This window comes from Pelmatolapia mariae, linkage group LG9 (genome assembly GCF_036321145.2).
Source record: "Pelmatolapia mariae isolate MD_Pm_ZW linkage group LG9, Pm_UMD_F_2, whole genome shotgun sequence".
NCBI lineage: Eukaryota > Metazoa > Chordata > Actinopteri > Cichliformes > Cichlidae > Pelmatolapia > Pelmatolapia mariae.
In genome coordinates this window covers 10,053,294-10,076,387 of record NC_086235.1, presented here as the reverse complement: position 1 = coordinate 10,076,387, position 23,094 = coordinate 10,053,294, and the positions used below count along the sequence as shown (strand labels likewise).

Below are 23,094 nucleotides of genomic sequence, written 5' to 3'. Positions count from 1 at the left end.
CTTATAATTTATTTAAGTAGTCTTTAGGAACAATTCTCCAACCTTCTTGAAGGAAAAGCTCATCTTTGGATGTTAGCTACCTTCAGATGACCCCACACTTCTTCTGTAATGTGGAGGTCCGAGCTCTGAGGAGGACAATCTACGACTGACTGTGTTCCAGTGCGTATTTTTCTACCCAGGTATGATTTTACTGCACTGGCAGTGTGTTTGAAATCATTGTCATGCTGAAAGATTTAGCCATTACTAATGAGATACATTCCAGATGGTGTTACATGGTGGATAAAAATCTCACTGTACTTCTTTGTGTTCATAATTTGATCAATTTTGAGCATTTCTCCTGTCTGTAAAGTGAGCCCAAACCACTGTGTTTTACAGATGGCTGTGAATGTGTATGACTGTTAGATAGAAAGCACTTAAGGACAGGAAAAAGTGCCTGTATGAATAGGTGAATGTGGCAATGAGCCATTTCTTCTTTTGTCCTTCATTTTCACAATCTTTTAAGGACACTGCCATGCTTAGATATATCAGGTTTTCAGCTAAAAGCTCTTCAAGAATCATCTTGTTGGTAGAAAAATTCAATTTGACGGTTTGGCATCTTTCATAGATTCAACTAAAGAAATGGGGAAAAATGTTTATGTGTTTTTGCAACAGGCTGCTAGTAAAAAAAAGTGGCTAAGGAGACCATTTAAAATTGGTTCTTTGCTAAGTGCTCTGTTATTTGTAGATGCAACACTGGTTCATCCCTTCAGTTAGATGCCTTTTTATCCTTTAATGACTCGTAGGTCAGGATTATATGGTTTTAAAATATTCTAACAAGGACTGGACTGAAAATAAGTGAAAAGCAGCCAATGTCCAAAGAAAAGCCTGGAGAACTATTGTTCAGAACACATTAAAAAAAACTCTCTTGGCCTAGAGAATGTGTTTTATTTTTGGTTTTTTTTAAATGAACCTCATAACAGAAAACTGATTTTTTTCTCCCTCCATTTTCCCTAAAAACAGCCCTTTTGTTTGCTGTTTGAAGACTGAGTGCTTCTTAAAATCACAAGATGCAGCCAACACTCCGTGTACACATTCATCAATGAGGTTACCGTGTACTGCTGCGACTCAAGTGGCTGCGGTATGCTGGAAGTTCTTAGAACAAGTTCAAATCTATCATTTTTTACTGACTCACTGTTAGAAAGGCCTGCTATTTATTGACAGTAAAAGCCGTTTTTCTTATTATGGCCTAGTAATGAGGACAAGGAGACTTTCACTCTCACATGTCTGTCTATGATCAGTAAAAGCTGAGCTTGTTCACTTGAAGTTCTGAAGCTGTTGAAGTGGCTTGTCTCCAAAGAAAAGAACAGAACAAACAGTCCATCTTCTTTTTAATCAGCTTCTTTTTAACACTTCAAAACAGGAAAGCACAGGTGTTACTAAAGACAATGATGGATGCATTCTGTTCAGAGCAACCATAGTGTAAGCCATTGCTCTCACCTTTGTTTGTTTGTTGTGATGAGAAGAGGTGGATCAATTTGTGAAACTTCACAATCATTGGTTAATGATTTGTGTTCAACTCTAACACTGGATAATCCTCCTTAATGACTTTTAGAGTAAGAATTTGAAAATGAGCTCAATGTTTTATTTTATATGGGCTGACACAAGTGGCCGAGTTTATAAAGTAATCCTCATGTTTACTGATGTGACAGAGAGACTAGCAAAAGTAACTCTAAGACTTTTTTTTTCTTTTTTTTTTGCTATGGGAGATCTACAGGTAGCCATCCAATGTTTAGATGATTAATAAAAGACCCAATCACGACCATCAGCAGAAAACTGATTTCTAATATCTGGAAGCAACAGGATTCAGAGCAGCTGAAGTTGCAGTCTGAAAATGTCGTGTCACTAAAATCTTCAGAGCTGGACGAGCATCAGTGAGAGATTTTCAAAAAGCGAGTTTTGGCAATGGGAGCTGCAGATAACTGAGGAATCAGCTGTTGCAGCAACAGCAACATCAGATGGCAGTTAACAACAAGCAGCAGGTGACCTTCAGTGTCTCTGTCTGCCTCATCTGTCATCTCTCTGTCCTTTCTGCGCTGCAGCGTGACTAGCAGATACATCTGAATGCACTCACCTCACACTTTTTCACCTGCTTTTTCACACACACTGCCCCCTCCCCCCCTCCTCAGGACTGTGGACCAGTGATATTAATAGAGATCCTTCAGGGAGATCCTCGCCCGCGGCAGACATGCCAATCACGACCGTTTCCTGTCGGCAGTCAGTCAAAAATGCGCACAGCGAGCAAGTCTGCAAGGACAGTCTGCTGCTAATGTCTCAGTGTGCCAGCGACAGACTTTTATTAAACATTTGATATCTGCATCTGGTGATGATCACAACAGCATGTGTGTTAATTAGTCATTTAAAGGCAAAAATATTTCTTCCTTCAGTATGTTGCCTGTGTCAGTATGTTGTGATGCATTTAATGCGCTTCTACAAGAAAAATAAAACTGGTCATATTTATTAAAAGAGAAGACTTAACCAGGGCAAGTTCAGACTAAAATATCAGGATTTGCAGCAGTGAAAAACAAAGCATGTGACAGGTTACCAGAGGAGGAACTGTGGTACTACATGATGAAGTTATGAGTGGGAGAGAAAGTGGTGCTAGACATGAATATGGACAACGAGAGAGCGATAAGATGTGCAGTACGAGTGACAGGTGGGTTCAAGGTGGGGGTAGGATTACATCAGATATCTGGTCTGAGCCCCTTATTGTTTGACAGGTTGACAGATAAGGTCAGATAGAAGTCTACGGTGAAGACTCTGATGTTTGCAGATGACATTGTGATCTGTAGTGAAAGTAAGGAGTAGGTAGAAGAGAGCTGCAGAGGTGGAGGTATGGTCTGGAGAGAAGAGGAATGAATGTCAGTGGAAGCAATACACAATGCATGTGTGTGAATGAGGGGGAGATAAGGGGAGGGGGAGTGAAGATAAAAAGAGTACAGTTAGTGAAGGTACCTGAGTTTAAATAACTCGGGTAAACAATCTAAAACAATGGATGATGCACAAACGTGATGAAGGAGAGGGTGCTGGCGGGGTGGAGTGGGTGGAAATGAGTGTCAGGAGTGATTTCTGACTAAAGGTTAGCAGCAAGAGTGAAACATGCAGATAGAAGGTTGAGCTGGAGGTGGCAGAGCTGAAGATGCCAAAAGTTTTGTTTGGAGGGTGTTGAAGATGGAGCTGCCAGACAGGAGGAAAGAAGAAGGCCTCGGAGGAGGTTCATGGATGCAGTGAAGGAGGAGATGTGTTATATCTGCGTGAATGCATTGCTCTCAGATCAAATTATAAAAGTTCAAAATAGCACAAAAGTGGGTTTTTCATAAGCTATTATTGATCATCTGTGCATGCTAGTCTTGCCTCAGCATATGAGAGATTTTCTGCTCAATAAGTGCTGTCTAATATTCACTGGTCCAATATAACCGCAGAAGAAAATCTTACCTCACTGATGCTCTGTTATACCATCATTTTAACGTTCCTTTAAGGAATTTAACAGAATACAGTTTACTTTCCTTTTTTCCTTATGTTTGGAAAAAATGAAAGTGCATGAATGCTTGTTTCCTGGTTGAAACACACATTAATGGCTCTTCCAGGTGAGAGAAGAGCATGGCAGTGACAGGTGAGCTCCATCTCTGTGTGAATAAACTGGTTTCTGCTCCACAGCCTGGAAAAGGATGCGCTCTTCATCCCTCTCCTCCTGTGTGTGTGAGTGTGGCCGGTTGTTGTTGTTGCTGAGTGTCTCTCTCAAAAGAGCGTTTCTGGAAAACGGCCCACGGTGGCAGGAAACGAGCCAGGGCGGCACTCTGCAGGTCTGCATGTCCCAACATGTTTGAAGTTTGGCAGAGGAGGCAGATACTCTGATTAAGTCTTATCTGGAGCCTCGTCTCATAGTTCCCTCAGGAGTTTCCAGCCTGACATCTTATCACACACATCCACACGTGGATCACGCGCTGCATTATGTGTGTGCATGCATTACCCTATGAACCCCTCAAAATTACACAAAGGTGCATTTTATTTATCGTTGTTGTCATTATGTCATCATCTTGTGTCACCAGGTACTCCATCGACAGATCCAGTGACCCCGACAAGTACTTCTACATCGAAATCACCTCCGGGTCACTGATGACGGTGCGCTCGCTAGACCGAGAGGAAGTTGGCTGGCACAACATCACCATCCTCGCCATGGAGATGAGTACGTCTTTATAAACATGCAAATAAAGACACATCTGGCTGTAACTGAGTTCTGTTTTTGCTGCTTTTATGCCATTACAGTGGAGTCTCTATTTAAAGACTGAGGTAACCATAAGTAGTTTTTGAACAGCATGTGCATCCATAGGTGGTATAGGAGCACTACGTGACACAGATTAGTGCTAACATTTAAAAAATCTAATGTTGTGTAGATATATGTAATAGTAATATAGAAAGCAATCATGCACACAGTTTTCATAACCTGTAAAACAGCAGCTCAAATTCAAATAACTGTTAGTTTGAATTTAAGGACTTTAAGGAGATTCATTCAGTGGCTTTATGCAGAAAACACAAACAAACAGGTGGATGGAGTAAACTTGAATGAATGCAGACTGAGTGATTTTTTGAGAACAGGTCTTGCAGAGTTGTGTAACGCTGAGCAGGAGATGCCCCGCAGAGCCGCACACAGCTGGTAGCCCCGAAAGTCACCTTCATCCCTCCTCCCTTTGCTTTGTTTGTCTGTTTGTGCCTTTGTTTGGTAGACACACCTTAAAGGAGATGGTAATTGAATTAATGACTAATTAAAGAACTTCCCGCATGGTGGCTAATTAAAGATGTGACGGAGACGGAAAGGGCACAGAGAGGAAGAGGGAAAAAATTTAAATGAACCGGAACAAAGCAAAGCTGCCGATAAAAAACTTTCTCTCTACTTCACAGTTCTTATTTTTACTTCATACTTTAAAAATGAGTAGCTTTTTGGATGTTGCTGTAAATTCAAGAGCAAAAATAACGAGGAACTCACATGAGATTGTAAATTTATAGTTGTGATATAAGTATTTTTAGACCTGTGGACATAAGATTACTAAGATTGAGCCATGTTTGTGAAAGGTATGTGTGTTATGATGTGTCAACAATTTTACATTAGCTTCTTAATGACAAACTTGTGTTACTTGTGTTAATGAAATTGAAAATTTATTTGGCTTATGTGATGAAGTCCAAAAACTGCTAAATGTCCTAAATTAAACACAAAAAGCAGTCAGACACTAACAATACTAGTAAATAAAAAGGTGATTATGTGAGAACTGAAAGCATTAAGTGAAAACATTTTTAAGAATTTTGACAATGTGTTTAGGGATAGAGTCAACATTTTGTTACCAAAAGTGATAATTAATTTGGAGATTGTGTCAGAACTTTAATTTATTACACAGTGTAGTTCAGTTTGAATTAAACTAATTCATAGATTATTAATTTACCAATTCTTCAACTTCAGCAAAGTTGGAGCACGCTCACTGCAGTGAATATTAAAGCACAGTAAGACCACACGGAGCTTTGACCTCGAGAGCTAATCTCACACCTCTGATGGATGGATCATGTGATGAAACCTGAGAAAGTAGTTACTTTGCACTAATTGTGTTTTCACAGCTTATTACACAGTTGGTTAGGGTATGCAAATGGCAGGCTGTAATGGGGAATAACAGGACTGTAATCTGTGAGGATCCTGCTGAGCTCCTCCGTTAATCTTTTACAACAAACATGCTGCACCTTAGGATTTCTCAGAGTCATTTATCTCCGTCCATCAGCCTCTGACCAGTTTGCGTTTTCCTGCAGATAACCCCACACAGATCGCAAGCGTGTCGGTGGCTGTGAGGGTCCTGGATGTGAATGATAATCCTCCGTCGCTGATGCACTACCTGGAGGCGTATGTGTGTGAAAATGCCAAAGCAGGGCAGGTACGGAGACACCAGTTTGCATCACAGTGTTTGAAATAAGTCCCTGTAAGTCATTAGTGGTGATAAAATACTTGTATATTTTATATTCTGGTGTTCTTAGAGTAAAATATGAGACACATTTTATACCACCATTACCTGTACTCCAAAAAAACACATTTTGCTCCACTGCATAAAATCTGTTTGACTATTACTTCTACCATTTCTTGCTGAAAGTGAAATAAGCCATTAGCAGATTTTAAACATGACTTTCATGTCTGTAATCCAGCTGATCCAGACCGTGACAGCAGTAGATCCAGACGAGCCGCTTGGTGGGCAGCACTTCTACTACAGCTTGGCTCCAGAGGCCGTCAACAACCCTAACTTCACCCTGAAGGATAACCAAGGTACATGTTCAGTCATGGTTCTGTGTCATGCATGAGTTTTCCATGCAGGCTAATTTGATTTCTAGTGGGTCGGACCAGTAAAATAAGATTGCTGTTTCTCCTTATCTATGGAAGGGCAGCATCCACAGTGTAAAATATGTAGTATGGAAGTATGCAGCCCAGCAGTAAATATTCATGGTTTTTACATTTTAATGCAGTCGTGCTAAAAAGCAAGTACAGCTTCCTTCTGTTCTAAGGTCTTACGAATCAGGACATAATTAAAAATCATCTGTTCCTTTGCAAGTCAAATTTTTTAAATTATTATTCAAATATAACCTCAAATGAACTGTAGCATGTGTTTTTTGGTTTTTTTTAACAAAAACTACACTATAACACCGCTTCTTTTTTCAGCCATTCTGTTGTAGTTGCTGCTATGTTTGGGATCATTGTCCTGTTGCATGATTCAGTTTTGATGAAGCTGCCAGACATATGGCCTCAAAACTGGCTCTAGAATACTTGGAAGTGGAGGCAGATACTCTGGAGTTCATGGTCAACTCAACTACTGCAAGGTGGCCAGGTCCTGTGCCTGTGCCAAATCATCACCCCTTCACCACTTGGTATGGGGCGTTAGTGCTGGCATGCTGTGATTGGTACTTGCTGTACATTATAGCCAAACATCTCCACTTTGGTCTTTTCTGTCCAGACGACATTAATGCAGAAGTCTTGTGGTTTGTTCAGATGCAACTTTGCAAACCTAAGCCATGCTGCCATGTTGTTTTTTAGAGAGAACAGGCCTATACCTGGCAACCCTGGCAAACTAACCATCTTCAGTCTTCTCCTAGTTGTAACAGAATTTTAACATATAGCATGCTAACTGACACCTGTACAAATTGTTAAAAACCCAAGAGCTACATCTCAATTTCTTTAAGCATTGCACAGTCTGACCTTGGGTTGAGTTTGCTGGGATGTCCACTCCTGGCCACTTATGAAGAATCTCTCATTGCAGAATGACTTCAGATTGTTTAAAAAAGATCGTGTAACTTTTCCAGACCAATGTCCAGCGATAGTTGCTTCTATAAGATCATTGCAGATGTCTTTCCTCTTTGGGTATACTTAGTATTCACCACACATGCTGCATTGTGGCTTCATTTTTCCTAAATCAGTTATGCAAATATGAAGTGTCATGTGCTGTAGTTCATCTGAGTTTGTATTTATCAAATTTTAGAACTTGCTAAGGACTTTTTATGTCCTGTATTTTTTCCCTACCATGATTATACATGAGTTTAATTCCTTTCATTAAAACACGCAATTCACATTCTTATAAATCTTCATGTTCTTGATATTGTTAAAGATGATTCTTCTCAAATATCTTCATTTACTTAATAAAAATATAATGAAGGATTCAGTGTTTCTCCATTATAATTACATTCTAGGAGCATGGGGAAGGGAATGCAAAGCAGAGTTATATTTATAGTAATTTAGAATAATCAGATAATTTTGCTAACTCTTTCTCCCTCAGGCTAGACAGAAATATTGCACTAAAGGATATTTTAATACATAATTTTAACTACAGTAACAGCTGTAGAAACCGTGGGAGATGATCAAATGTATGTGAGGCTATTAAAACTCTTTTTTTTTCCTCCTGTATGTTGACAGTAAAGATCAGTGTCTTGAAATAAGCCTCTGTGAGTAATAGGTGTGATATTTCTGCATTTAGTAGCTTCAGTCGACATTTCATGTTCACAGCTGTGCTCATCTTCAATTCTCACCACCATCCCATGACTCCTCCGCGTGTTCACAGTTACCCTGAACGCAGCACATACATGAAACCCTGCTGCTATCAGCTACCTCACACTAAGCATCTTATTGTTGTATTTCTGAACACTAACTTGATCTTTTTGTGACCTCTGTGTTCGCTTCCAGACAACACAGCGTGGATCCTGACACGCCGTGGCGGTTGGTCACAGCAAGACCAGACCGTCTTCTATTTGCCCATTTTCATCTCGGACAGTGAGCAGCCAGTTCAGAGTAGCACCAGCACGCTGACTATCCGTGTGTGTAGCTGCGACCAGGAGGGCAACGTCATGTCATGCAACGCTGAGGCCTACAGCCTGCCCGCCAGCCTCAGCAGGGGGGCTCTGATCGCCATCCTGGCCTGCATTTTCGTCTTGCTGGGTGAGCTGCTGTTACGATGATGTGCAAATAACCGTGTCAGCTAAAAGCTCACAAAGCCTAAGTTTAGGTGACATACATAAGTGCTGCTGCCCTACATGGTTTATTATTCTTACATATTAAAAGGGAATGAACGTTTGAGTTTTAATATAAAGACAGTGCCAAAAACTGCAGTTCCTGTAACGGCCACTTGAGGCTGGCGCCGTAAGACAAGAACCAATAAGACTTCCATGCTAAAATGCCAAATTTTAAGCATATTTACAGCCTGCTACAAAACAAGATTTTATTATCTATAGTGAAATTTCTCTTTCATGACAATTATACTGGGGCAGGTTTATGGTTTATAGAAGAAACTATCCATCTCCATTTACAGTCTTACTTGTATATTTTCTAAAAGTAGAATAAGAATCTCTTTTATAAGAATCCTCTGGGTTGACATGGACAGCATTAACAAAGCATGTTTTACACTGGGTGGACAAAACAGAGCCAATGCAGACAACCTGCATAAGCAACCATCGCTTAGTTATGCTGTCTTTATGTTTATATGTCACAATGAATGCCTGTAGCTTGTGTTTTGTCACATTTGTCCTTGAGCCTGGATCCGTTGGTGGTTTCTTCCTGTTAAAAGGGAGTTCTTCCTCCCCACAGTCCTCAGATGTATATTGTAGGGTGTTTAACTTAAAGCGATATAAAGCAATTCTGTCTTCAGCTGTCTTTTTGAACCTGTGTTTATATGAAAACATAACAAGCTGTGTGACAGTAGTGTGATTTTATTCAGAAAAGTCATAGTTAACATCAGCTGCTGTTTTCAAGTTAATGACCTAAACCTACCTGAAATTAAAGGACAAAGCACTGAGAATTTGTAGTAAAACCTTCCACTATACTTACCCTGAAGTGTCCTGTGTAACCAGTGAGATTTAAAGGGATAAGGGTTAGGCATGTTTAATATTTGTGAATATTTATAAAATGTTGCTTTTGGTCTCCATTTTGTGGTTTTATCCTTGAGTCCTGCAATTGCTGTTTTAAAAAAGTAAATGCAAAAGAAAAACATTGGTGAAACAGTTGTCCCTGATTTGTCCAATCATGCTCTGCACAAACTGTGAATGTCATGTTGGAAACCCAGCACGACGAGAACCTTTTTCTGCACCGAAATCTTCACGGTTTGTCTCATTTTGGACGCCTGCCTCATTGACAGGTCAAACGTGAAGTGCACAAATGCAGAAAGACATCATGCAGCTGCCGTAAACCACTAGAATATGTGGCTGGAAAACATTTTCCAAGTCAGACCACATTTTAATCTCCTGTTGTAGGATGTGAAAGAACCAGTTGAGGGCGAGCCTCAGGGGTAGGAGCGGGCCGTGATTAAAATCACCGCCGCACTTTGTTTTACACCCTGACCTTTCAGCGAGTCGGTGTGCTACTTTAAATATTTGTGATACCCCCTCTGAAGAAGGTAATCAACCCTGAAGCTAAACTTAAAAAGCAAAGTGCACAAAATATGCACCCTGTCGAGAGATCTTAGATCACCCAAGATATGACACAACACAACAGCCGAAGGCTAAAAAGTCTGTTTGCAAAAAAAGGAGGAATCTCCCAGTGTGACATCAGCATTGTAGGATTAAATATGGATTTCTTTTCTCACCCTCGCAGAAAGTCTAGCATTCATTAGCACCAGCTGCCCTGTAGCATCACACTTTCAGTTCCCCAGGGGATGATACGGACCCGCTTTATCTCTCCCTGCAGACCTGTAGCTGTGGGTAGGAGGGCTCAGCAGGTTGACTCACTCTGCTGCTCTGACAGGCAGCAGTAAATTTTAAAACATCCTTGCTCGTCTTCTTGTGAATTTTATTCTTTTCCTCGTAGATGCAGTAATTCTGCTTTTGATGGCACAAGCTTTTCTTCCCGAACACTGTTGATGCATTTGAGCTGAAGGGTTATGAAATAGTGTTTTCTAAAAATATCTTTATTTGAGCTTTGTATCAGTTGGTAATGTTTTTATACTTGTTACTATTCCCAAAGTTAGTTAATTATTCATAGATGTGAATAAGTAAGTTGAGTCCTTATTATAAAAGTTAAAAATCTATGCACTCCTTCAAATATTCCAAAGCCATCCAGCGGCCCCATTGGAGCCTTTCTGGACCCCCGGCCTTATGTTTGGAAACCCCGGTCTTGACCTTTTGCCATGAGTAGCTAGAATAGACTGTATATAAAAGATGGGAGTAGCCACTATAACTTCAATTGTTGGTATGGTTTGTAGCTGCAGAGGTTGAGGTTTGGTTTTACATTTTACATAAAGCACACATAAAAACACCAAGAATTTTAAAAATGAATAACCGTGTCTCTTTGTATAAGCACCAAGGGTTAGTTTGTTTAGCAACAGTGAAATATACCATCAATAGAAGGTATAAAGGAAGGTAATGTCACAGCATTTACTTTAAGCACTGATTCCTTATGGCCTATACTCATTATTTTTTTCCCTTTATAACAGTGATGATCCTGCTCATGCTTTCCCTGCGGACCCATCGTAAGAAGCCCTACCTGTGTGACGAGGAGGAGAACGTGCATGAGAACATCGTTCGCTATGACGATGAAGGCGGTGGCGAGGAAGACACCGAGGCCTTCGACATCGCCGCCATGTGGAACCCTCGTGAGGCGCACCACCATCTAGGCAAGATGAGACAGGACATGCTGCCGGAGATCGAAAGCCTGTCCCGATACGTCCCTCAGGCATGTGTCATGGGCGGCGGCAGCGGGGACAGCAATGTTCACGGATACGTGCTGGCGAAGCTCCTGGAAGCCGACATGGACCCGTGCGCCCCGCCTTACGACTCCCTGCAGACGTACGCTTACGAGGGGGAAGGCTCTGTCGCGGAGTCCCTCAGCTCGTTGCAATCTGGAACCTCAAACACCGACCATGAGTACGACTACCTGAATGACTGGGGGCCTCGCTTTAAAAAACTTGCTGAGATGTACGGCGTGCTGGAGACAAACAGTCCTCCACTGTGGTAGGAGGACGGGGCCTTTTCCTTTACAAACGGACGTATAAAAAGATTTTTTTTTTAAAAAGAGACAGAAACAACCAAGAAGTGACAAAAACAAAGTTGAGATGTGCTCATGGCCACATCCATGACTGTTAGAAATCAAAATCCTGCCGAAGCCTCTATTCTCCACAGCCTTGAAGGCCTGCAGCAGGTTTTAAATCTACCCCAGAGACGGGCTTCAGAGGCAGGCCGAATCTGGCAGCCTCTTGGGGGCCAAGCTGAGGAACGGCTTCAAAGCACACACCAACTTCAACTGCCTGACCCAGCCACAGGCAGAGCCCCTTCGATTCAAGACGCCGAGCAATTTATGCCAGAGATGTAAACAAGACAGCGGGACTAACTTACTCTGAAAAAGCTGATCCACTGTTCTGGGCTTGAAGAATCAAGGCGAGGAGTCGTTGCTGCAGTCGTGTTTTTGTTTCATGCGTGGCAGGTCTTAACTTATTTCTTTGTTCCACTTGCTGTATTTATATGTTCTGCTAAGTTATTTGGGTCCTTCAAGCCGACACTGTACTTTAAGCCTCTGCCATGCGAGGAAATCTTCAAAAGATCACGCATACGTTGTAACATACATGATGTAACTGCCTTTGTTTTCAATCCGTGTGAGAAGCTGCATCTCTAAATGTCACATGACGTGCTGCGGAGATGGCGATGTCGTAGTCCCATGTGGAGTTTCAGAGTTAATATGTTTACTGTATTATTGTTTTTGTACCATTTTTAAGCTCTTTGTATTGTAACTCCAAAACATAAAGCAGGTATCCATTCATTAGGATGAGAGGGAAGCATTTTATAAAAAAAATTAAATAAAATCTTGGATTTGTCTTAGTGGATGTTCAAATCTCATCTGAGACATGCGGCACAGCGGAAAGGACTACACGTGGACAAACGCCCGACCGAGTCGCCTTTCATTTTGGATCCACCGCCGTGCCAGCCGGAGTCTGGTGGCAACGAGGCTTGATCTGTCCTGTTAGAGATACCGTGTTGCTTTTCTGTCCCCACACAAATGTGGCTTAATCCTCCAATCCTGTGGACTACAGAGACATTGAGAACCTGCATCAAGTGCCAACTGTAAAAAGGACAAATGAAAGACATTTTAGAAGAAGGAAAAAATAAAAAACGCAAATCACACACAAACACCAAAAGGATTTTCCAAACTGGGAGAGATGTGGAGGTAGATTTTGATAATTCAATTGGATGGAGTTTACTTGAAATCTATGTTGTGAGTCATGCTACAGTAAGTGGTATGTGAATGTAGATATATTTTGTATTCTTGGTAATAAAAAGTCAAAAATGAGTGTTGCCTGCCTTCTGGTCTTCATGTTTCTTTGTTTCTGTGCACTGAGGCTCAGTAGGTAATTCTGACTTGCATAATCTCCCATTATGCAGTGCAGAGTCCAATAAATGAAGAGTTGCATGACTAAAGGCAGAACGTTCTGTCTAGTCTCTGCACCCATCTCTGCAAGTCCTCGTCTGGACTCTTCCATGTGCACATTCGAAAAGAAAACCTGTGGAACAAACAAGTGTCAGCTAATCTTTCATGGGTCTCTAAAAAAACGGTGGAAGTATCCACCATGATGTCATTCACTGGTGTGTCAAGTCCCACTCTGAACATCTGACATCACCATCTTAGCTCTTTTAAAAGGGGGCGTATCAAATGAGGGCTGTCTTTTTCTCCTAAATATCCCACTTTTTTCACAAAGTTGCCTACGTCTTCCTTGGGAAATTGCCACTCTTCTCATTTTCTAGTAAGGTTCAAAGTTTGAGGGGGGGAATTTTTCTGCACCCTCATACATTTTCAATGTTTTCCTTGTATATTTGTCAGTTTTTGCATCAAATGCCTTTGATGCTTTCTTCTTGTTGTCATTTGCTTCCATCACTATAAAGTTGCCACATTTTTCTATCATAATTTGAAGGGTTTTTTGTCATAAAGTTGCAGTTTTTTTTCCTCACATATTTTTCTCTTCCTTTAAAGTCACTTTTTTTTCCTCTCATAATTTGACATAAAGTTTTTTTCTTGTAAATTCGTCACTCCATTGTCTAGCAATTTTCTGGTTTCTGGATTGAAACCATTAACCAAGTGTCTGAGTGGGGTCATTTAGGATTTAAGCTATATTTCTGTGTACTATTGTGAAATTGATTGCAAAAATCTTTTACTACATCAGTCTTTTTTTCCCTACAGCTATTTTTGTGTTGTTCTAATTTGTAATCACTATATTTTCACGGCCAAGAAAGCTAGAATCAATTTCAGAGATACCCTTAAATAAAACTAAAGCAGGCATGCAGGACAGGCTACTTTAAGGGATTTTAAGGGCCCAATGTTTGAGGCCCAATTACCCAAACCCTCTGATGCTGATCTCTGTGACTGTTTGATTGAACAAACAGTTGGTAACTTTTGGAGGAAGGTCCACTTTCAGTCAAGTTTGGTATAAATATCTAGCAGAATGCTGAAAACTCTCTTGAGTATAAAAATGATTAAAAGCTATAATTTATTAAATTACAATATTTTAGATAGTAGAGGTAGTATAGTATAAATACAAATAGAGACATATGAAAGCATAGTAGAGCATAGTAAATGACCCTGATGTGTAATTTTTGTCAATAAAATAGCTTGGTTGGTTGACAGTTAATGTACTAAACTGTGACATCATGCTGGAGTGCAGTGGCATACAGTACACTGGAAGCGAGGTTTCTGACCAGCCTCTCTTTCCTTGTGTTTTTCTGTAGTCATCTTTGCAGGCGTAGGTTCAATATTTGAGATAGTTAGGCCAGCTGCAGATGGCTGCCTCCTTCCTCTATCACATATGTTGGGTCTGTGGGTTTCTCCTCTACAACATTTTTGCATACTTTCAATTCCAATTTACCTTGAGATGACACAGTTTAAATAAAACTGAATTGAACCCAGCCCGGGCTGCACGGTGGCACAGTGGTTAGCATGTTAGTTTGCACGTTCTCCTCATGGTTCCATGGGTTCTGTCCGGTTCTCTCTGCCCAGGGTGTACCCCGTCTCTTGGCCTATGGTAGCTGAGAAAGGCTCCAACCCCCACGACCATGATAAGGATAAGCAGAAGAGAAAAGACGGATGAATCCAGTCCACATCATAAATACGCTTGTGCCAGTGGTCAGAACAAGACTTGCAGGGAACAATCTTTTTGTAAACATACCCCGTGAAGCGATGATAACAGTGGAATGAGGAATACAACAAAAAGTTCCTCTCTGAGCATCTTTGTCAGCGTAATTTGGAATAATAAACTGCTTCTTTGGGCGGTGAGGAGCATTATGCAGTCCCCCGAAGTGTGACAGAAGTGTAAGTCCCTGAAAAGATAAAGCAGCTATTTAAAGTTGCAATCATATGCTAAATTGTCCTCTAAAGTGTTGCTGCAGATGATTCACTTTTCATTACAGTTTCTCTCAAAGTGCTTAATTTGCTTGACTTATTTTGTTTTGCAGCGATAATGCTCGGCACTGATTAAAAGCTCATCCCACACACCGCCTGCTGTACCTGAGCCTCCAGCCTCAAAAATCGTTCCATCTGATTGCTCTCACTGTAACGTTTACATGAACGAATGGAATATTTGCCAATGGGAAATCAATCAATTATAAACAAGAGGCTCCGCTTAATTGCTAATGTCAATCAAAATGAAGAGTAAGGAGAGGCAAAACTAAAGAGGAGGAGGGAGGAAGATGAAGGGAAATCAAGAAGTGGACGTTGAGAGAAAGGAGAAAGTGATAATCTACACCTCAAGGTATTTTCCACTACTTTAAAATTTCCATTTGTGTTGTCAAAACAAATAACAGAAATAACTGAAATCAGTGGCTCTGGCTTACCTGCTGGGTGGCACTCAACAGTGAAATTGCACGGCAGATGAGCCTGCAATATTTCTCGGATTTAAATTTAAACTTGAATGAATTCATATCCTCTTCACACTGAGCAGAATGCTTCAATTACACAGCAGGGGTTTTCTCTAATTTGTCACTCTTTGTTTCAGCATTCAGCACTCAACAAAGGGTTTCCAAATCTTTTGTTCTTTCACTATCTTGCATCATATCTCTGCTTCATAATCAGTGTTTTAAACTACTGCGACAATGCAGTGCAGACTTCGAGGTAGTGGCTAAATAGCTGCCGCATACAGAAATAATTAGCAAACATTGAAAGTGGATGATTTGGTGTTGTTTACATGAAAAAATGTAAACAACACCAAATCGAGGTTATAACTCTAATACACCAAAGCTACTCAAGATTCAGATTTAATGACAGAAACAGCCATTTGTGACAAAAATAATAACAGATTATTAAGGGACTCCCCGAGGAGTGGTAAATTGACAGGAAAATTTTCTCTTTTGTTTTTTTTTTTTTTATTTGAGAAAAAGTGGCAAACATATAGAAATAAAGTAATAAATTTACTGTCTAGTAAAGCTAGTTACTCTATTACCACACCATTTGTCAAAATCCAATCACCTCTGGCGTCAAGAATTTAAGAAAACAATAACATCTTTCAGAGGTTAAGGGCTTTGTAAATTCTGGCAATATTTTCAAAGACAAGAAGGATGCTCCATCACTTCTCACTATAAATATGCAGTCAAAAACATCTGTCAGCACATAAAACTCATGTCTTCCAGTCTCTTTCCTCCTCAGTGCCCTCCTCTACACTTTGCCTTGTTCTGCAGCATAAATTAAACTAACAATCCCTCCAACCTCTCCCATTTACAGGCAGCCTCCTCCTTCCCATTTGCCCCACTGCCAACCTCTCCCAAGGCCATTTCCAGGCTGAAGCCATGCCATCCGAAAGGCACTGAGGGGGTAATTTGTCTTAAGCTCCACTGCTCTTTCTAACAGACGACAGAGCTCAAACGGTTGAAGATAATAAGACGGCTTCCAGCTCTAATCCTGCCGAGGGTAAACTGCAGCAGACCCACTGAATCATCCCCTATTGCAAAGTGAAAAACCCCCACCACATACACACACACACACACACACACACACACACACACACACACACTCCGCTCTGTTGGAAATTAAGGGGCGGAAAGAAAGGCAAACTCCAGGCCCCTGGAGAGAAAAGCAGGTCCGACCCATTTGACATGTAGAGTCAGAGAGCGAAACATATACAGACCCAATCGCTGCCGGGCTGCCTCCCTCTGATCCCCTTATCTCTGCATCTCCACCTCCTTTATTCTCCCACAAGTTCAACTCTTAATCTTTCTTTCACTCAAAAGCCCTACATGTTTTCCATTACCTTTTTTTCTCCCCCTCTTTCTACATCTTTGTCTCCCTTCCTCAGCCCAGCGATGGGTTATTTCCACTTTATCTCTTTAAGCTGCAGCAGAACATGAGCTTTTGCCGTCAGGGTGTTTTGCTCCTGAGCGGCACATCATCGCCGTCTCAGAGGTTTAGAGGAACTTCACACTCAGCTGCGGATGCTTGCACATAGTTTTACTTTCAAGCAACAACCTGCTGATTCCTCTTAGCTTTTATTTTTCTAGCTGTTTTTCTCACATTAAGTTTGTGGAGTTTATTGGCCATTACCACAGGGCCCGCTCCCACCCTTCACATAGACAGCCACATTAACTTTAACATTCAGCATGTTGCTGGTGAACCATGCAGGACTAAATCACGTGCTAAATAAGTATGGTTTGGGGAACTTAAAAAATGTTTCTCACCCTATGATGGCAAACAGTGAAGTAGATGTGAACTAAACCCTGCTGCTGGCCTGGGGCTTACACCAAATAGGGTGAACTTACTTCAACATATTCAGGATATCTTTATCCGGCTTCATTTATTCTATTAGCCGAAATCAGGCTGAGTACAAAGGTCGTTACCCCAACGTTCATCAATCTAGCTACCCCTATGCTTACATGAAAAAGTAGCCACAGGAGCAGCTGACCAACTGGAAACATCTAGGAAACATTAAATACAACATAATATAAGTAAAAGCAACAGAGCTGCTGCAGTGTGAATGTCTTTGAGAAGAATAGTATTAAGTGCTGTATAAATATGCGTAACCATAAAGCACTTGTCAGTTAAGACTGAAAAAAAGAGCTACTATATCAATAAAGTTTAGACTATTTGAAGCCAAACAAGAAATCTATCCACCCACATTGGCAGCAGGCTAAAGGACAGTATTCCAGGCGTTCTTCTCCCAGCAATACTTTCTAATTCCTTGTGGGAGGTCCTGAGGTGTTCACAGGTCAGATGTAATGCATACATATAATTTCTCCAGCGCATTCTGGGTCTACTTCAGGGATTCCTCCAAGCTGAGTATCCCTGCAAAACCTCAGAAGGCAAACAAGTGCCGCTTAGTCTTCCTGTCATTTTCCCAGATCTCATAACCATGGATGAGGGTTGGAATGTAGATGGATTTCGCCTTTCAGATCATCACTCATTTTAGCATGACAGTCTGGTACAATGCCTACCACATACTCCACCTAAGATCCCAAGATATCCCCCTCAACCCAGAGGAAGCATGCCACTGTTTTCCAGCAGAGATAACTGAAGGTTCTGGCCATTCCACAATCAGCTGCAAACTGTTCCAATGAATACTGAAGGGTGATGAAGCCAATAGAACCACATTATCTGCAAAAAAAAATTGGGGATGCTAATTTGAAGTTCCCAAAGCAGAGACCCTCCTTATCCTGGTTACAGCTTGAGATCCTGCCCATGAAAATCACAAACAGGATCAGAGATTGGAGACAGTGGAAACCATGGTGGAGTCCAGCACCCACCCAGATACAAGATACTGCCCTCACTTTGGTTATTCAAGGATTTGACGGCCTTGTAGCAATGTGATCCCACAGTTCCCAGATACAAATCCTCTCCACTGAACTTGGATTCAAGTTGGAACAGTGGACCAGAAAAGGTTTTTTCTTAATCAATATCCGCCGATCTTTTAAGACATCCTGGTCTGGAGAAGTAAGCTTTGGTAGGAAGTGAAACACCTTAGTAATACTGAGTTACCTCAATAGCCCAAAGCCTGCTTCAAATTACAGGCCACTGGAGAATGTTTGTAAGTATTTTTGAATTTTAGAAATTCTAGCCATACAACACCACTTTAAATACTCATTACATTGAAAGATACAATTTTAAAAACAGAATTTGTCTTTGTAAGGTCTGTCTTTTGCTGGATGCTAGACTAAAACCATTGATTGAAACATCAGTCTGATAATACGAGCAGCTTTTTTAAGACCAGCTCAGTTCTAAGAAAGGAAATACTACTAAATTTTTAAATCTTTCACTCTGAGTCGAAACCCCGAATTGTTTCCTGATTTTAGGAACATTAGGTTAGAGCGGCCAGACACTGTGGGAGCTGTTACAGAGTCGCCGATAGCAATGCCAGGAAATATTGCCAAACAAGCTCCTCTTGTTGAAGTAACCCCGAGAGAAGGACTGGGCCACAGCCAGTGAGAGTAGCAGGATATAAGAAACAGCTTTTACATGCATTTTCATTAACATTGTAAGACAAATAATCACCGGTGCAACTTCTTTGTAGCTGAAGGAGCAGTTAAGGAAATTGGGGCCTTGACTATGAAGCCATCCATGGACCATTTTTCTAACCATTTATCCAACATGGGGTCACGAGGGCCTGGAATCAATCTCACCTGACACTGGGCAAGAGACACTGGGCTACACCATTAAATGTAAAAGTGCATCATACAAATATCCGCTGTTATGTGTCAGGTAAAATCCCTCAGCCTTACAAACATGGTTGAGATGTCTAGTTCAGTGACTGGAATTAGTGGTGATTAGATCTAATAGTTAGCTAATAGCTTCAGCTCCGTGTGTCTGCAAGCTCTCACATTTAGCAAAATGTTTACCTTCATAGCAAACCAGTAACTTTAAGCCAAAACAGGGTTTAAATGTACTTTTTTTATGCTGTTAGGATAGACATTTTCACATGGGAGTGTATAGGGATTAGCTCACTTTTGGAAGCAGCCTTAAGTGGCTATTAGAGAAACTTCACACTCGGCTGCAGACACTCGCACTAGCTTTACTTTCAAGCAACAATCTGCTTGATTCCTCTTAGCCTTGTTTTTTTGTTCCTCTGGGTGTTTTTCTCCCATTAGATTTTTGGTGTTTACTAGCCATTATTGCAGAGCCACCTCAAATCCTTCACGTAGACAGCCGGCGTCACAACATAAACATCTAACAGGTTGCTGCTGAATTATTTAGGATTAGATTGCATTTTAGCCACTTGACAAACAAGCATAGGTTTAGTAATTAAAAGATGTTATCTTTCAAATCAAAATCCTCACTTTTTGATACTTATTAGACAAACTGCAGTTTTTGGCTTTTTTTTTTTCAGCCCCCGAGGCTGGTGCAGTTGTCAGTTTGCAATATCCAGTTAACCTGACAAGCATGTCTTTGAACCATGGGAGGAAACCCACACAGAAAGGAACCAACCAAACAGAAGTCTCTATCCAGAACCTTTGAGCTGTGAGGCAAAGGTACTACCTACCGCACCACTGTGCTATCTGAAGCCAGATACAAAGAAAACTAAACTTGAGACATTCTGGGCTTTGTTGTTGCAGAAATAAAAGAATCTGAGGCCTCTTGGTGTGCCTGAAAATTGCAGTCGATATCAAAGTGCATATTGGATTAATCTGCAGTTCACATCAGCGAACTTCAGTTCACATTAGTTTCAGTTTGCTGCTCAAGGCCAATTTCTCCTACATTTATTACTTTTAATGATCAGAAGAAAGTACTGCTCTCACAAAAACTCAGTGTACAGGATCCATTCTCAGCTTAGAATAAAATCTCTCTATGACAGTTTAGGACATAGGTCATGACTGGTTGTGCTGATCTAATAGACCTATCGCTAAATTATTTCTGCATAGAGCATGAAGTGAATATTAAGTAGAAGATCTCTATCAGCTGCTATGCTGGAAACTTACTGACATTTATTGTTGTCTAAATTTAAAACAAAAACAATATTAATATTTTAATCACTGTAAAAATATTTCACAACATTTTCTCTCTGTTGATATCTGAATTAAGACCAGTTAATCTGTGTAAGAACAACATCAGCACACTGACATCTGCACCTTGAGATCCTGCAAAAAGTTTCTGGACTAAAAGTGAAACCACTGGAGAAAATTCATGACCTTTTAAGCTACTGAATAAGAATAAAAGTGGTACTAAATTATAGTAATCTCAGACACTTATGGCCAATTCATATTTTCTATCTTTGTCAATGTGACGTCAGCTTTCCTAAGTGCCCATGTCTGCATGCAGTCCAGTGTCAGTCACAATGAAGATAGCCTTCACATTCGGTGAAGTGGGTGAGCATGGGCCAGAATCATAAAACTGGACGTTCTATCCATGCTCTACATGCACATCAAGGTGTTTTTGGACAGTATGAAGCAAATTTGGTGCTAAACTGTTTTCTTTATGATAGTTCACGTCATCCAGCCAAACAAAGAATCTCTTCAAGTCACCATTGTGATTTATATTGAGGGAAATGTTGGCATGCACAGACCTAGGTTTTACTTTTCATTGGACATAATCATGAAGTTGCAAGAACGGCGTTACATAATGCAAATTTATCAGAAGTCATCGGGAGGGTGTCTTTTGACCAGCAGCGTCAAACAAAGGTCAGTGGGATCAAAATGCAGGACACAGAGGCAGGTGAAGTAACAAAAGCCAAGACAGGTCAGATCATCGCAGAGAATGGAAACAAACAGTATGTAAAACCAAAACAAGTTGCAAAAGAACCAACCAGCCATCCATCTATTTAGTCATGGGGCCGAGGTTTATCCCAGCTGTCATAGGGAAAGAGGCAAGATACACTCTGGAAAGGTCATCAGTCAATCACAGGGCTAGGACAGAGGCTACGTCCACACTAATGCGTTTTCGTTTGAAAACGCATCGTTTTCTCTCCGTTTTGGCCTCCCATCCACACTGAGACGGCGTTTTTGCTGATGGAAAACGCAGCGTTTTGAAAACGCTCTCAGAAACGCATATATATCTAAACGGTGCTTTCGTGGACAGTGAAAACGCAGACTTTCTAAAATGATGACGCATGTTAGTCATATGATGCAGTCATGTGACCTATTAAACTAACATAGCGGAGGGCATTAAACAGCAGTGGTTTTGTTTGCTCTGAGTTTTGACAGCCCTGTTAAAGATTAATATCAGTTTGTACATGTAATTTAATTCTTTCATTCTCACTCGCTTTTGCAACTTTGTACTTTTGTGTTACTCGAAACAACAACTCCACCTCATTGTTAGTCCATTTAAAAAACTCGGTGCTTTTCCTCAACATTTTGACGCAACGTTTCAACGAGCTGGAAAGTAAATAAGCGGCTGACAGAAATGAGGCAGGTCGAATCGTCTTGCGTTTCATGCATTCGCAGTACTGGAACGTAAGCATTTTCGGCTGTTTCAGTGTGGACACACAACTCTGTGAAAACGACTGAAAACGCTAGTGTGGACGCGGAGCGTTTTCAGACAAAAACGCCGTTTTAGTGTGGACGTAGCCAGAGAGACAGACCACATTCACACCTTTGGCTACACCTAAAATGTTAAGACACAATAAAACTACAAAAAAAAAAAATCAAGAACTGTGACAATAAAGTTTTAGACCCGTGAGGACCTCACTGGGACATTTGAGGGGTGGCAGTCAGACCATTGTATTATGCACTTTGTTTTAGCCTCCCTGTTTGTTAACTGGCATTGGCACAAAAGAATCAGACTCCTCTGGTTATCCTAGAAAATATTTTTTTGTTAATAATTTAGTTAATGATTTAATTGCTGGTGTCACACAGGTAGAAAAGTTAATATTTTAGATTTTTGGAAAATGACATGTATTTTCTGGAGCATCCTTGTGTGGTCTTTGTAATTTCAAAGAGCCTGTGAGAAATCAACCACCAAAATCTAATTTACTGTTCTTTTTGACACTAATTTACATGACTGGGAAATGAGAACATGCATAGCTCCATAGTCTAGTGCATAACACGTTTTGCCTGGCAAGACTGATGGTTTGTTTTCCGACTGAGACATAAGCCCAAAGGCGACGTGTCAAACATCTGGTTGTGTAAAACTGCCAAATCAAGCCTGTTTAGCTATGCGCATCACAAGGGAGGAGAACAGAACAAAGAAAAAGAAAACGAGACAGCCACAAATCCAAAACCATTTGAAAATGGAAACCTGAGGAGTATTATTGAGTAAATGCTTGAACATTTGATTAAAGAAAAAGACAGTCTTGCAGGAGAAAAAAAGGAAGCTGTACTGAGCGGACAGGTGAGTCGTTAGCAGATAGAGAAGAAAGCACAGACAAGACTAATCAGGTAGGATGGTTAATGGTTATCACGGAGAGAAAACTTAACAAAACTGATATAAATGACCTTCCTTTATGACAGTAAAAATGCTGAGTTTGGAGTGACAGACTCAGCTCATGCCCGATGCCTCATCCACTACCAGAGGACAGTGCAGAGCTGCTTTTAAGAAAAAGCATTTTTGATGACTTTGGAATGAGGACAAATGAGTAATGTCAAACACAAGCTCGAAGCTTAAACACTCTGCATTAGGTCACTTGAATGTCACTGTATTTAGATAAAAACTCTTAAACATACATACAT

The 23,094-nt window shown here is 40.8% G+C and overlaps 1 protein-coding gene across 3 annotated transcripts in view; it reads left to right on the top strand.

The window, feature by feature from the left end:
• The window catches only part of LOC134634101 (cadherin-20-like), a 100,865-nt gene extending 88,097 nt beyond the window's left edge, over positions 1–12,768 (top strand). For all 3 annotated transcript variants that reach the window (XM_063483170.1, XM_063483171.1, XM_063483172.1), the window contains 5 exons: positions 4,086–4,222; positions 5,827–5,948; positions 6,214–6,331; positions 8,234–8,485; positions 10,971–12,768. In XM_063483170.1, the coding sequence (XP_063339240.1) occupies positions 4,086–4,222; positions 5,827–5,948; positions 6,214–6,331; positions 8,234–8,485; positions 10,971–11,491 (1,150 nt within the window). In that variant the 3' untranslated portion in view covers positions 11,492–12,768. The remainder of the gene's footprint in view (positions 1–4,085; positions 4,223–5,826; positions 5,949–6,213; positions 6,332–8,233; positions 8,486–10,970) is intronic.
• The last annotated feature ends 10,326 nt before the right edge of the window (positions 12,769–23,094 follow it).